We start from the raw sequence: 14,351 nt of genomic DNA, 5'->3' as shown, positions 1-14,351 counted from the left end.
ACAAATATTTTTAAAGATACTGAAAGGTAATGAAAACAGTAGTGTAGCTTGCGTATCTCCCGTTGACTTACTCAAATTGCTGTACTGCGGCGTCTTCACTGCCCTGCGTCGATGGGAATCGCCCTCTGGTTGACGCAGCCTTACTCCTTTCAGGAAGGTGGATTAATCGTGTCGACCAGAGAGCACTTCTGGGATCGATTGAACGGGTCTTATAGCCCGCATAATCAATCCCGCCGCATCAATCCCCATGGAGCCGACAGTGTAAACATACCCTTAGATTCACTGTTCATTAGAGAAAGGGAATATTAATGTACTTCAGATGAAAGATTAATTTACTGGAGAGAGAGTTTTCCTCTTTTTTTATTACTTTATAAAACAAACTTATGATTCAATTACAAAAAATAAATATTTATAAGCCTATATTTGCCTATGGTTGCTAGCATTAAGGAACTCTGTTTTCTTGTGACAAGACTTGATTTATGGTACAATTTTTTGGGTAATATTTTGAAATATTTTTGTACAAATTGTATCCTGAAGTGCTTTACAGAGATAGATACTATAAAAGGTTTTCCGGTCAGATTTAAAAAACAAACACTATTTCCCCAATTAAATGTGTTTCCTGATGGGAGGAATGTACATAATTACCATGTTGTAATTTTTCCTTGGCCAATGCTCCTACTACTTTTCAGTTTATATAAATATATATAATCTAATCATCTATGGCCCCTTAATTGAGAAATTTACTGAAAATACCTATGCACAATATTGTGGATTAGAAGATTTACCTATTACTTAGTCTATCATTGTAGTTCTAAGTGTAGTCTAGTTTTTTTTTTCCCCCCCCCCCTTTATTTTTCTTTTGTGGAGTTGGTTCTGTATTTTATTTGAAGTGTTGGTATTTCCTATTGTTTAAAAACAACCACCCCAACAATACTGTTTACTAGCCAGCATGATGAGGTGGAATGCTGAGGCTTTAGCCTTTTTAGTTTGGGACAACAGCAGTTTTGATTTACTGTGGCAAACTTAGATTTGAACTACTGGTAAATATCCTCAGTTTCTGAAAATTTTCTAAGATGGAAGTTTTGTTAGAGGGGAATGTACTTGTATAATGGATATGTTTGCAGTTCTCATAGTGTTACCTTGTTTTGCAGGCTTATCATTTAACTTTGCATCTGTTTGTCTAGAACCCCACATACCAGCATTCCCACAGTCAGAATGATTTAAGGTTGCACTATTCATAATTGGTTTTTTTCAATAATTGGTAAATTTATTGGCACACAGTGTGCTACTTTGTAACTATTGTAACCCACCTAAAGCTAGAATAAACTTCAAGTTCTTTATCTGTTTTAGTTATTCTCCTAAGGGTTTCTTCCTCCAAAGTACACATGGTCAACCTAGTTGGAGCTGACCTTCAAAGGATACAGTCAGCAGGTAGTGGGTTCAAATTTTGTTTATTTTTTAAGGCAGGCAGGAAGTTATTTGAAAAAGTGAATATAATGTGTATGTTAATAATCTGCTCTTAGTACCATCTGTTGCCTAGATAGCTTGGTGACAGAGTGGTTTTATTAAATAGATACAGTACTGTAACTTTTAAAAGATTTTTATCCTGTCATTGTTCCTACCAAGCTCTAAAAGTAAAATATGGTTTGTGATATTATTTCTTTTCAGGTTCACATCTCTTGAATGCAAAACTGACCGCTTAAAATGAATTAGAAACAGTATATGTTCCTAGCCACCCTGCCATGATTTGAACTCACACTGTAGAAAATTCAAGTCCTAATGTGAATACCATAGGGGCAAATATCTCAGCAGTTTGAGATGTAGAAATACTTTGAGAGGGTCAGTGATTCACAGTAGTGATGCCTATTGTGGATGATTTAATATCTATGACCAGAAGAATTATTTCTGGTAATCACTAAAATTTAAGTGACAAGAAACCTAATATAGCATCAAATGCTTTCTGAGGCGTTGACTTTTTATTTTTCATCATGCTGCACACTGAATTGATGCTGCAGTTTTTCATACTAGTATTGCAGGTTACTTTCTCATTTTCCCACAGACAAACCTGCTGAATCTGATATATATATATTTTTAACTCCTCTGCTGCCTCATTTCCTATCCCTCTTCCCTCCCAAAAATAGAGGATTGCAACTGTGACTGTTGGAGGGGGAGTGCTTTTTTTGCTCATCTTGGTTCTTTATGCTGATTTTTGGTCTATGCTCTTCTCCACTACAGCTTGTGCACTGGTTGGAGGATTCCCATTTTTCTACAGTTAGTGTCAGCTGTAAAACTCTCATATCATTTTGTCTTTTGATAAGAAGTGATTGTTTACTGAGAAAGCATCAGGTCTAATTTGATCACAAATTTATGTTTAGCAAAATTCAGTTTTAAAAAAACCTAAGACTGGTAGAAATGCTTCTGTAAAATTCTGCTTCTTTTATTTTAATCCTAGCAGAAACAGTTTTGTAAGATGATATATATTTCTTGGCATTGTAAGCAGTATGTGTGTGGGAGAGAACCAGAAAGTGAAATTGACTAGAAACTGACTAGAGACAAAGATGAAACTAAATTGTGTATTTTCATTGTCCAAATTAAGAGAGAGGTTCAGAAAGTAAGGAGAGAGCAAAATCGCAAATAGTAAACTTTTCAACTAATTTCTGTTAATAATCCAACAGATGAGATGGTTCATAACATAAAAATGTGTTTTTAAAAAAAGCACAGTTGTTTTATTCTGCCAGTTCAACATTTTTGTTTCTTCTGTTGTTATGAATTATTATTGTATTACAATAGCACAGAGAGGCTCAAACCAGGACCTGGGGCACCTTTTTACTTGATGCCGTACAAACCAATATGAAGACACAATCCTTGTACCAAATGGCTTACAATTAACTGGATCTCTCTTTACAGTTTTTGTCAACAGCACACCAAGGTTTGTAGCAACACCCACCAATTTTCAGTTCCCTGCTTTCCATGTGACACTACAGTGTGATCAGAAACATCTATCCTAGGAGGACTGGAAAAACACTCTTTCTTCAGAGCCTTTCAGACATTGCATTTTAGTTGTCCAAAGGGCTTTACTTTCGACAAAATCACTCCCTTCCAAGCAGAGAGTGAGAGTGTGTGCCCTGAAAGGGATCTCTGCCTAAGAAATCCTTGGTGCAGAACCATAAGATTTCTCATTGTGGGCATTTCCCACCAAGAATAAAAATATTTGTATTTATAGGCAGAGCCGAAGACTAATGTAGAAGCAGAACTGTTACAACAGGACTGTTTGTGGGGAGAATTCTTAAACAGCCAGCTATAAAAATTACCGTATTTCCCCATGTATAAGATGCTCCCATGTATAAGACGCACCTTAATTTTGGGGCCCGAAATTTGAAAAAAATGTATTACGGTACATCAGCGGTTCTCAACTTTCTTTCCCCCGAAGCACCACTTGGGCCAGGTACAGTCGGGTCAAGTACCACTTGACCCGACTGTACCCGACCCGAGTACCACTTGGGGGAAAAAAGGGAGGGAACTTGCGGCGGGGTTTCGCGGTGGCGGCGGGAGAGATTTCCGGCGCGGCTTCCCGGCGGCAGGGAGAGACGGGCGGTGGAGTTTCGTGGCGGAAACAATACCTGCTGCCGAAACCCTTCCGCCCGTTCCCCTTCTTCACCGGCAAAGCTTCGCAGGGGTGGGAGAGAGGGCCCATTCGGCGGCGGCGTGCGTACCACCTGGCTCTGGGGTAAGTACCACTGTATAAGACGCACCCAGTTTTTAGACCCCAATTTTTTCGAAAAAAGGTCCGTCTTATACATGGGGAAATACAGTAGTATTTTCTTTTAGATATCATTTACCCTGAAGCTCAGTCTTCAGTCTGATTTGAGGTATGTGATTTTTTTTCTTTGCCAGTAGGTCAGGATGTAATAATATAGAACTCACATAGCACTTTACATCTTCAGCACAGCATAGACACTATCTGATTTTAATTCTAACACAACTCTAGCATGAACTCTCTTCTTTTGTTTCGGTGTAGCTGATAGGCTGTGCTCAGAGAATTATGGTTGTGCTTGCATGGATACAACTCTTAACACTGTATGTAGACTGAGAACAGGTCCTGCAGGTCAGGGTTTGGGTACAGTGCCTCTGACCGAGGCATTATCCTTGTTTGTTCTAATTTATATTTCCAAAAGCAGTTTAATTGAATCATCTCTTTTTTTCCTGACCTGAGATCTTCCAAATGCACTAGTGGTAGTAATGAACTTGCTTTTTCATTGTTCAGTTGGACAAATGCCTGTCATTGGCATCTCAGAAGTTACTGAGGGGAATGTGAGCCAGGAATGAGTTCCCACCCTGCTCCAAACAGAGAATATGCATGCTGGATGCTCATTGGCGAGTAGTGCAAACTCAGACCTTTCCAGAGGTTTGCCTTTATTGCTCACTTAAATAACAAAATGAATATTAGCCTAAGTTTTCTCCCTTACAGGACTTCTCTCTGGGTGTGTTTTCACTCGAGTTACACTCTCACATTAACCTAGCTCAAGTGAGAGTGATATCATATTGTTCCAGCTGCTGTGTCCACACTGGCGCTACACTCAGTGGTGTTTGGCACTAAGACTTCTGGGGGCATATCCCATGATTCATTGTGCTACAGTAAGCTGTAAGCAACTCCATGAATTCTTTGCCAATGTATTGTGGGAGAACTTGTCTGTCCTTTCCGAGCAGACACAGCGAATTGTGGCAAGGCATTGTGGGACCAGTGACTCCGTAGCATGGACACGGGTTATCACCAGGTAAGAGTAGTCATGTTAGCAGCTGATGAATTGTGTGTGCTTACTTGAGCTGTAGGCTGTATCCCCGATAGGCCATCCAACTTGAATTAAAAGCACCATGCTGGAGTTAAAGGGTTTTTATGAAAGGAAATGAGTCAAGTTTAGGGCAACACTTGAGTAATAATTCGAGTTTACTTTGCAGTGAAGACATGTTATAAGGGCTTGACTGTAGCTCCCTTTGCCTCAGAGGGGTGCTTCAAATTCTTTTATTCATTCACTTGAACTAATTGGAAATACCTGATCTATCCTCAGAGTGACTTGGCAAACATACCTCTTTGTCTCTATGCAGGATTTAAGTGTCAAATCAGATGATTCAGTTAGAGTCCTGGAATTTGCTACCCTGTTGTAGGGAATTACACAATCTAAAAAAGCAAAGTAAAAATCAAGAGTTTCACATTCATTTAGTCCAATATCCTATCTTTAATAGTTACAAGTACCAGGTGCTTCAGGGGAAGTTGTCAGAATGCCTGTACTGAAATTCATATGAAATAATGGAATTGCATATAAGCGGGTTATTTCATCTTACTCCCAGACAGTTACAGGTGGTGGCATTTACTGGAGCATGAATGGTTATATTACTTACGTGATCTAATTTGTCTAGTAAATTTACTGTAAAAATCCTTCTTAGTTCTATAAATATATCCAATCCTTTCTTGAATCCCACTTAACTCTTGGCCTTCATTATGTCTTGTGGCAGTGAGTTCTACAGGTTGGTTATGCATTACATTTAAAACGGGAAAAATAGTGTTTCCACTTGTCAGTTTTAAATTTCCCTCCTCACTCTCTTGTGAAATGTTTACTATGTATAGTACCAGTCTTGGAATCTTTGATTTCAAAATTCCACCTAGGTTGTATAAGTATTTTCTATGATTAACCAACCTGTGGCAAGGGCTTATAAATAAGAGTAATATCTAATGTTCTATTACTCATTCTCTTCCTTAACCACACAAGAATTAGTTTTACCTTTTGATTTTAGCTGTTTTGTCATGGACTTGTGAAAGAACCGTGTTTACTGTACTTTTCAACTTGAGGTCATTTGGCATTTTCAGATTTAAGCAAATACTTTTCTAGGCCCAGGCAGGCTTTAAAAATGTGCAGTTCAATCTCAAAGATCTCACAGAGGCTTATGATGGTCAGTAAATACTGTATTGAGAGTGAGTCACTATTTACCTTCATCTTAAAATGTTAAGCAGTTTTTTGCAACTTAAATATTTCCGTATGACATTAAGTAAGTACTGTATGTGCTCAACTCTAGGGGTCTTGCAAAAATGCAGTGCTGTGTGCATATGAAACTTTCAGATTAGCCAGTTTGGTTCATACCACAGCAGGTGCAGATGGTCAGTGACAAATGCACTACAGCTTCACAAAGCAATGTTGTGAAAAGCAAGATTTTTGGCTTATTTTTTTCTTTTGGCAATATAATCGAACAGTTAGATACAGATACACCTTTGCTTTATGCTATTTCTGTCAAGAGGAGCTGATATTCATTAAACAGTAGAATATAATTTAGTTAATGTTTTTGTAAGAACTTCATATCATCTATTTATCTATCTTTATCTAGGTCTTTATACTGCACCCATTACTGTGGTATCTGAGTGGTGGTATTAATTGTCCCGATTTTAGAACAATAAGTGAAGCATACAATACTGTAAGTAAGGGAGCGCACACAAGGAAATAACAGGAAGGGAGGGAGCAACGTCTGCCATTTGTTGCCATAATATACTTGGACTTCTATAAGGCGTTTGACTTAGGGCACATCACCACGGAGCAACACTGCATGCTACAGGAGTGTGATTTCTAAAGCGCACTCACGTGTTGCACACTAACTGGTCCATGTAAACCCTTCTGGCATGAACTAAAAGTTCCCTAGTGTCCTTTTAATGTTTCGGCTGTTGGAAAGGTTAATGGTAGGACTGACTGACTTTAAAAATAAAATAAAATAAAAATTGCCTGGGATGGGTGATAAGAGTGAGGGGAGGAGGAAGTGTCTCACTACTGCAGGCACTGCTGGCACTCCAGTGTATGGGAGCACTTTTCTGTGGCAGAGCAGGGCAGGGCATCCTGGCCCCTCAGCCGGGTAGGGTGTCTGGGATCAGTGCCCTTTGCTTCACCTGAAGGAAGCAGCATCCAGAGGTGGGGGGAGTGATCAGAGGGCCCCGACCCCAAGCCTTCAGCCCCATACTGCTACCCCAACATTGGGCTGACTCCTCACACCCTGTGTCCTTGTGTGGCCAGGTGCAGCCACCAGCACCTCGTCCAGGTCTTTTCCTTGAGGCTCTTTTCCGTTGGCTGTGTCTGTGCCTGCAAGCTGGGAGGGAGCGGGTGAGCAAGCTGCTCTCCTTAGCAGAGTGGGAGTAGGAGAAGCTGCAGGCTCACACTGGGGTGCTGTGGGAGTGGGGCTGTGTGGTCCTAGTGCAGGAAAAAGCAGTGGAGATCCAGGAGCACCTCCATAGCTGCTTTCAGGAAGAGCAGGAGAGGTTCCTGAAGTAATGCACTGAGTTTACAGCTCAGCGGGTTCCCTGTCTGAGCAATCTTCCCTGGTTCCACCCTTTTTTCCAGTCTCCTTTTTTTAAAATTGGCTGGTTGGTTTATATATGCCCCCCCCTCTAAAAATAGTTGTTCATGTTGTTTTCTAACAATAAACACAGCAATATAGTAGCTATTTCTTTGTTACATGGGTGCCAGGGCCTATAACACGATTTGCCTTACTACTGCACAGTCCTGGCTCCCAGCCCCGCATGGCATAGACGTCTATGTATTATATTACTGATTCCCACAACAGAACAGCTGGCTTTGTTTAGCATCTCCTCCTTTTCCTGCTTTGTGTGTGTGTGTGTGTGTGTGTGTGTGTGTGTATGTGTGTAGGGGGGGATATTCCTGATCAACAGACCTTTGTTAAACTTCAAAAGAAACCCTTTTGGAGTGAATTAGTCATTTTAACAAACTTGAGTGAGTTCATGTAGATAAATTGAATTGATATACACTCATCGAGGGGAAAAGACACCCACAGCAACGTGTACCAAGTTTGACCCATACACTGCACTGAAATGGAATTTTCCAGCCTCAAGTCAAAATTAAACAGGAAAGTCTAAATTAAATAAAATACGCTGTTTTTATTTTGCTTAGTTCTAAAATGATTCATTGAAATCAAAAGGACTCCCCAAAGCATTTAGATTTTGATGAATTGGCTAAGTCTGATGAAAAAGTAGTTTGAAATGTTTCCAGCCAGCTCCACTTATTTTACTCCTAGTTCCTGCTCTGCCACCCTTTGCATGTAGAAGCCTGGCACGTTTGTCATCCTGTAGAATTGTCAACATCCATCCATATTTTTTAAAATAAAAAACCTTAAATTCTTTTCAGTCTCTCACACATTGTGTACAGTTAGAGACGGGATGGGGCAATTATTTTCAAGAGAGGTACTTGAAACAAACATGTTTTTCTCTCCTTGCTCTGTTTTCCTCAGGTGACATCCTTATGCGGTCATTGACCTTTCATCTGATTATAGACAAATTTTAAATTGTTTCCTTCATGTTCAATTATATATACTTTATGGGGGAGGTAACTGCCATTTTTTAATATGGGATTCCCTCTTTCAAAAGTATAAAATCCAGAAAGTGAGAGTCTCCCTTTTTTAGACTACGTCATGAATTTTTGAGTACTGTGTTCTCTCTGAATTGTCCCCAGAGAACCCCACAAGATCAAGATCTCTGGCAGTTGCCTCTGAATGATATGGTAGAAGAGAAAAAGCACAAGCCACCAGCATGTGGTGATGAGGGATTCACAGTAGTCTAATTGAGTTTTGCCATCTATATCCATTTTAGTGTCTGTTTCTTTGGAACATTTTCCACCATTCACATACAGAACAGAGTATCTCAGGCAAAACTGTACCTCTTCATATTAATTATATCATCCATGAAAACTGTCTATATTAGTAATTATTTCAGACACATTTTTTCAATTTTTTTTCTGTTTCCTATCCTTTCTTTAAAAATGGTAGATACCTTTTATATGTAATAGGAAATTGTACCTTAGGGGTCTCCATGAGCTTCCCTGTACAATAACTCTTCCTTCCAATGTTCTCGTGCTGTTCCTTAATAGCTATTAAGTGTTTGAGAGATGGCTGTGTCTTGAGCCATTCTTTTCCTTCCTGACTGTTTTTTTTCCAGACAGATTCCTACTGAGGTTAAACCAAAATAGTCATACAGAAAACTCCCCAATAACCAGACCAACAGATAGTATTCAGACAAATTCTTAGAGAGCAGCTCAGAATCCGTTTGTCTCTCTGTCATGTATATGTGTATTTATGTGTGTATACGTTTAACCCAGAAAGCCTCCCATCTACCATCACTGTGTATATGTATATATTATTATATAATGATATAAGATGGAAGGCTTTCTGGTTTTTTTTAAAAGTACACAAAAATAATAGCCAGATTTTAAGATGAATCTTTAACATAATTGAAATTTAGTTGACAATAGGAGTTTAAAATTATTCATGTGGGCTTTCCCTGTAGCACACTTGCATGTATACTTCTTGCCATGAGGTTGTTTCTTTGAGGCAATTGTTTTAAAAAACAAAATATTATATTCATCTGCATCATTGGATTTACTAGTATTTCCATGTTATAAAACATGGCCGAATGGGTAAAGAATTGACATTTATCCCTGAATACTATCTTAATCCTGATCTGAATATAAACTGAATTTTCCATGTGGCTTGCTGCAGAGCTCATGTTACAAGCCTGCACAAGTATAAGGAGCTTTGTGATTTAGCAACAGCATTGTACTACCTTTTATTGAACAGAATGGATTTGGAGGAGTTGTTCACTAGTTTTCAGTGCTGCATCTCTGTTGGTTTTTATGTGTTTTTAACTAGGCCTTTTTAGAACTATGGAGAAGGTGCAGTGGGGAGGAATGTGGAAACTTGAAGAACTCTGAATGCATATGTACAATCCTCATTCTGTTGAATTTTAAAAATACTTTTCCATGTCATCACAAATTCAACAACATACTGTACAGCCTTGGCATAGCTTTATAGGACTGTGTTGTTTTGAGTGGGTTTCATCTCTCAAGCCCGTCTTCTGAGTAAATACTGGAATAGCAGGGATGCTGTGCCATCCAGGTCAGATGAAAGATACATGGACTTGTGGTTAAGATACTTTATATATTTGCATAGAGATTTTTCTCTTAGCTATTTTATATGTACCCTTGCTATGTTGGTGGAGATATCCCAGAACATACCTTATTAGCCACCAGTCTGTTTTAGAAGCAGCCTTCCAAGTATTTTTACTTCAATGTCTAGTTGGATGTTGAATGACAAGCACTTCAGAGGCTTGTAATCTGAAGTTTTACATTGTGAGAGATAACTTCTCATTTCTGTACTGTTTATCATAGATACTAAAGGTAAAGAAACTGCTGCAATGAAAGCTGACCTCTTGAGGGCTCGCAATGTGAAAAGGTATATTAATCAGTTGACTGTGGCAAAGAAGCAGTGTGAGAAGAGAATAAGGCTTCTAGGCGGTCCAGCATATGACCAGCAAGAGGATGGTATCTCTGATGAGGGTGATGGCCCTCAGAGCCAGAAGGTAAGTATTACATAGTGCATATAAGGCTAGAATGAAAATTTTTCTGGGTGTTAGTATTTGATCACTTTATACCTCACTTTTAACTATGAATGTGTATTATTCAAGGGAAACATGTTGGTGCAATTGTTGGGAAATTATTGCAATAGTTACCTTGCAAAATACATTGTAATGTGTTAAATCTATGGCACTGGTATTCTCTGTATATAGAACTTCATAATGGGTTCTTCAACTCATGAGTTTGCTGAATTTTCAGACTTGCCCTATCTAGTAGACTGAGAGACACTTTATAAGATTACCTCCATATCTGCAATATTCCTTGGTCTTTCCCTATATTTACTGTAGGAAATACCTTGAATTGTCTAAGGCAATTGGCATTTTTCAAGGGTAACCACTGCAGAAGAGATTCAGTAAGACTATTTACACTAAATCAGAAATTTCAACATCTTTGTACAATGGGTCTAGGAAAAATATTGTTGCAGCCAACAACTACAAAAATAAAAATTCAAGTTAATTATCTGACATCATAAAGTGTAATAAGGCTAATAACTTATGCACTTTACTTTCTGTCCCCTTTGGACTAAGCTCAATAATTGAACTATTGCAGCTAAAAATAAAATATTATATTTTTTTAGGTAGGTAAGAGAGAGAAAAATATTAGTCTTTATGCAGGTGTCATTTTAAGTTCATTAAATCATTGTATTTGTTGTAACTTGGTTGTGGATCAGAAAAAAGTTCCACTGCCAGGAAATAATTGTCACTGAAGATGGTAATATACCATTTTATAGAAAGTGTAGAAAAGTAAAAAGGTAAAGTCTGAAAGGAAAAGGGTTTGTTTTCTTTTTTCTTCCTTTTAAAATATGTTTATAGAAAAGTATGCGTCATAGGAAGTGCTAGGTCAATCTTGATCTGTTTCAGAAGCCGAGAGATCCTATTGTTAATGTAACCTTTCTTATGGGCCCGCAAATCCCTTCTGCCTCTTCTAAGAGCATTCCCTGTCCCCAGCTGGGTATTGTTAACTGTGGGTCAGCTCCTGCAAACAATTATTCATGTGAGCAGACTCATTTTAAATGAATGGCCCTACTCACAGGAGCAAAGTCCTGTCATGCAGAGGTATTTGCCATATTGGTGGTGGCAGCAGCAGTACCAGAGCTGAATTAGAACTGCCCACCTCTAAGCCTTTGACATCCTGAAAGGACAGGACCCAACAGTTTCTCCCTCATGCCTGTTTCTCAGAGACAAGGATTTGGAAAGCACTTCCCAGCCCTACTCCCCATTCCCTATGAGCTGGGAAGAGGAACACAAAGCTGGGTAGAAGAGAGGCACAGCATGGAATCCTTGATTGTAGATCAGATGCCCACTGGCAGGGTTAGATGGCATAGCTCAGCTCCGGGAGGGAGCCGACTTTTATTGGCAATGCTTCCTCCTTTGCTGTCTCCATCTTAGCAATAGCAGCAGTCCATACTTGTATTTACAAGCAGCTAGCTGAGCCCCAGGTATTGCCACTGCGACTGCCCCTGCTGAGGACGTAGGTAGAAATATCTAGCATATGGCAGGGCTTCTCTTTGTTTTGTTTAACAAAATGACTTAATATTGGCTTACTACTCCCTGTGACCCGCACCAATCTTTTTTTTTTTTTTTTTATAGGCTGGTCATTCCAGTAGCCCTTTAAGATACTACCTTGTTTAAAAAATAGCCAATATGTGTGAATGAAATGGCAAGTTTGCTTTTCTCCTATTACGTGAAGTATTTCAAGAACAGACATTTATGGATATATTTTGGGTGATATAGAAGTGTGTTGTAGAGGCTTGAGGAATACGTTGTACTATTTAAATGAAGAGTGAGTTGTGACAATGCCTTAGAATTATACTTTTGTCACTGCCATACATAGACTTACAGAATTGTAAGACTGGAAAGGCCTTGAGAGATCATCTAGTCCAGTCCCCTGCACTTATGGCAGGACTAGTATTATCTAGACCATCCCTGACAGGTATTTGTCTGACTAACCTGCTCTTAAAAATCTCCAGTGGTAGAGATTCCACAACCTCCCTAGCCAATTTATGCCGGTGCTTAACTACCCTGACAGTTAGGAAGTTTTTCCTTATGTCCTACCTAAACCGCCCCTGCTGCAATTTAAGCCCATAGCTTCTTGTCCTATCCTCAGAGGTTAAGGAGAACAATTTTTCTCCCTCCTCCTTGTAACAACTTTTTATATACTTGAAAACTGTTATCATGTCCCCTCTGTCTTCTCTTCTCCGGACTAAACAAACCCAGTTTTTTCAATCATTCCTCATAGGTCATATTTTCTAGATCTTGAATAATTTTTGTTGCTCTTCTCTGGACTTTCCCCAATTTGTCCACATCTTTGCTGAAATGTGGCACTCAGAACTGGACACAGTACTCCAGCTGAGGCCTAATCAGCACGGAGTACAGTGGAAGAATTACTTCTTATGACTATTACTTGCTTATAACTCTCCTGCTAATACATTCCAAAATGCTGTTTGCTCTTTTTGTAACAGTGTTACACTTAGGGATGTAAAAGCTTAACCGTTTAAACAGTAATCAGCTGTTTAAATGCTTTAAACAGTTGTTTACGTTTAAACTAGGAGTGGAACGGAGCTGCATTTGTGCTCAGCTCCCCGTGAGCGAGAGCATCTGGGCAGCTGTCGCTCATGGGGAGCTGCAGAGCCCAGCACGGAGTGGAGGGGCGTAGCTGCAGCTGAGCTTGGCTCCCTGCGATGGTAGGTGGAGGCGCAGAGCCCAGTGCAAGGGGGGGCTGCAGCTCAGCTCAGCTCCCTGTGAGCTGGGGGGCAGGCAGCCACAGCTAGGTTCAGGGGGGAGGCATGGAGCCCAGCGCCCTGGGGGGTGGGAGGAGTTAGAATGTTTAAACAGGTCTTTAATTAAACTAATTTTTACATCCTTGTTTTAAACTGTTGACTCATATTTAGCTTGTGATCCACTATGACCCCCCAGATCCCTTTCTGCATACTCCTTCCTAGGAAGTCATTTCCCATATTGTATGTATGTACCTGATTGTTCCTTCCTAAGTGGAGTACTTTGCATTTGTCCTTATTGAATTTCATCCTATTTACTTCAGACCGTTTCTCCAGTTTGTCCAGATCATTTTGAACGGCAAACGTTATAAGTGTACTCTCTATGCCATTATCTAAATCATTAATGAAGAGATTGAACAGAACTGGACCCAGAACTGATCCTTGCAGGACCCTACTTGATATGACTTCCAGCTTGACTGTGAACCACTGCTAACTACTCTCTGGGAACAGTTTCCAACCAGTTATGCACGTACCTTATAGTAGTTCCATCTAGGTTGTATTTCCCTAGTTTGTTTATGAGGTCATATGAGAGAGGCTATGTCTTCACTGACAGTGGCAAATTCGCCGCCGTCAGATCGACTTATCTGGATCGACTGAGCAGTCAGTGAAGACCTGCTCAGTTGATCCAGAAATCGTCGTATTAAGACCACCTTCTCAAGTGGCGTAGCAGTTCCCGTCGGCGCAGTGCAGTGAAGATGGTGCACAGAACAGAAGCACAGAAGTTGACAGGAGTTACGCAAGGTTTTTGCGTAGTTTGCGTAACCCCAGTCGACTGCCACCGAATCTCCGAGATAAGTGTAGACAGCTCATAGTATCAAAAGCCTTACTAAAGTCAAGGTATACAACATCTACTGCTTCTTCCCATCCACAAGGCTGTTACCCTGTCAAAGAAAGCTATATATATAGTTACTTTCCTCTTTGGTGGGATAAAAGTGTAGTATTTCCAGTAAATGTCCTCATTTTAATAAATATTTCAGTTAGAGAATTAATTTGGAAGACACGTCAGGTGAACAGTCCCTGTTCTCATATTATAGATTAAAGGAATGAAAAAGCTAACATCCAAAATTATGCTAACTTTCACAGCAAAACCAATGCTGGTTATAAACCAACTGCATTTTACT

At 39.7% G+C, this 14,351-nt stretch overlaps 1 protein-coding gene across 1 annotated transcript in view; it reads left to right on the top strand.

Annotated features, from left to right (window-relative positions):
• The window catches only part of SNX25 (sorting nexin 25), a 127,107-nt gene that overhangs the window by 57,919 nt on the left and 54,837 nt on the right, over nucleotides 1–14,351 (top strand). The window contains exon 7 of the mRNA XM_067551640.1: nucleotides 10,209–10,399. Within this exon, the coding sequence (XP_067407741.1) occupies nucleotides 10,209–10,399 (191 nt within the window). The remainder of the gene's footprint in view (nucleotides 1–10,208; nucleotides 10,400–14,351) is intronic.

The sequence above is a fragment of the Emydura macquarii genome, unplaced genomic scaffold, assembly GCF_026122565.2.
Source record: "Emydura macquarii macquarii isolate MOO-44397 ecotype Brisbane River unplaced genomic scaffold, CSIRO-AGI_Emac_v2 contig_1363, whole genome shotgun sequence".
Classification (NCBI taxonomy): domain Eukaryota; kingdom Metazoa; phylum Chordata; order Testudines; family Chelidae; genus Emydura; species Emydura macquarii.
Note: the sequence above shows the minus strand (reverse complement) of the source record. Positions and strands in the feature narration are given on the sequence as shown.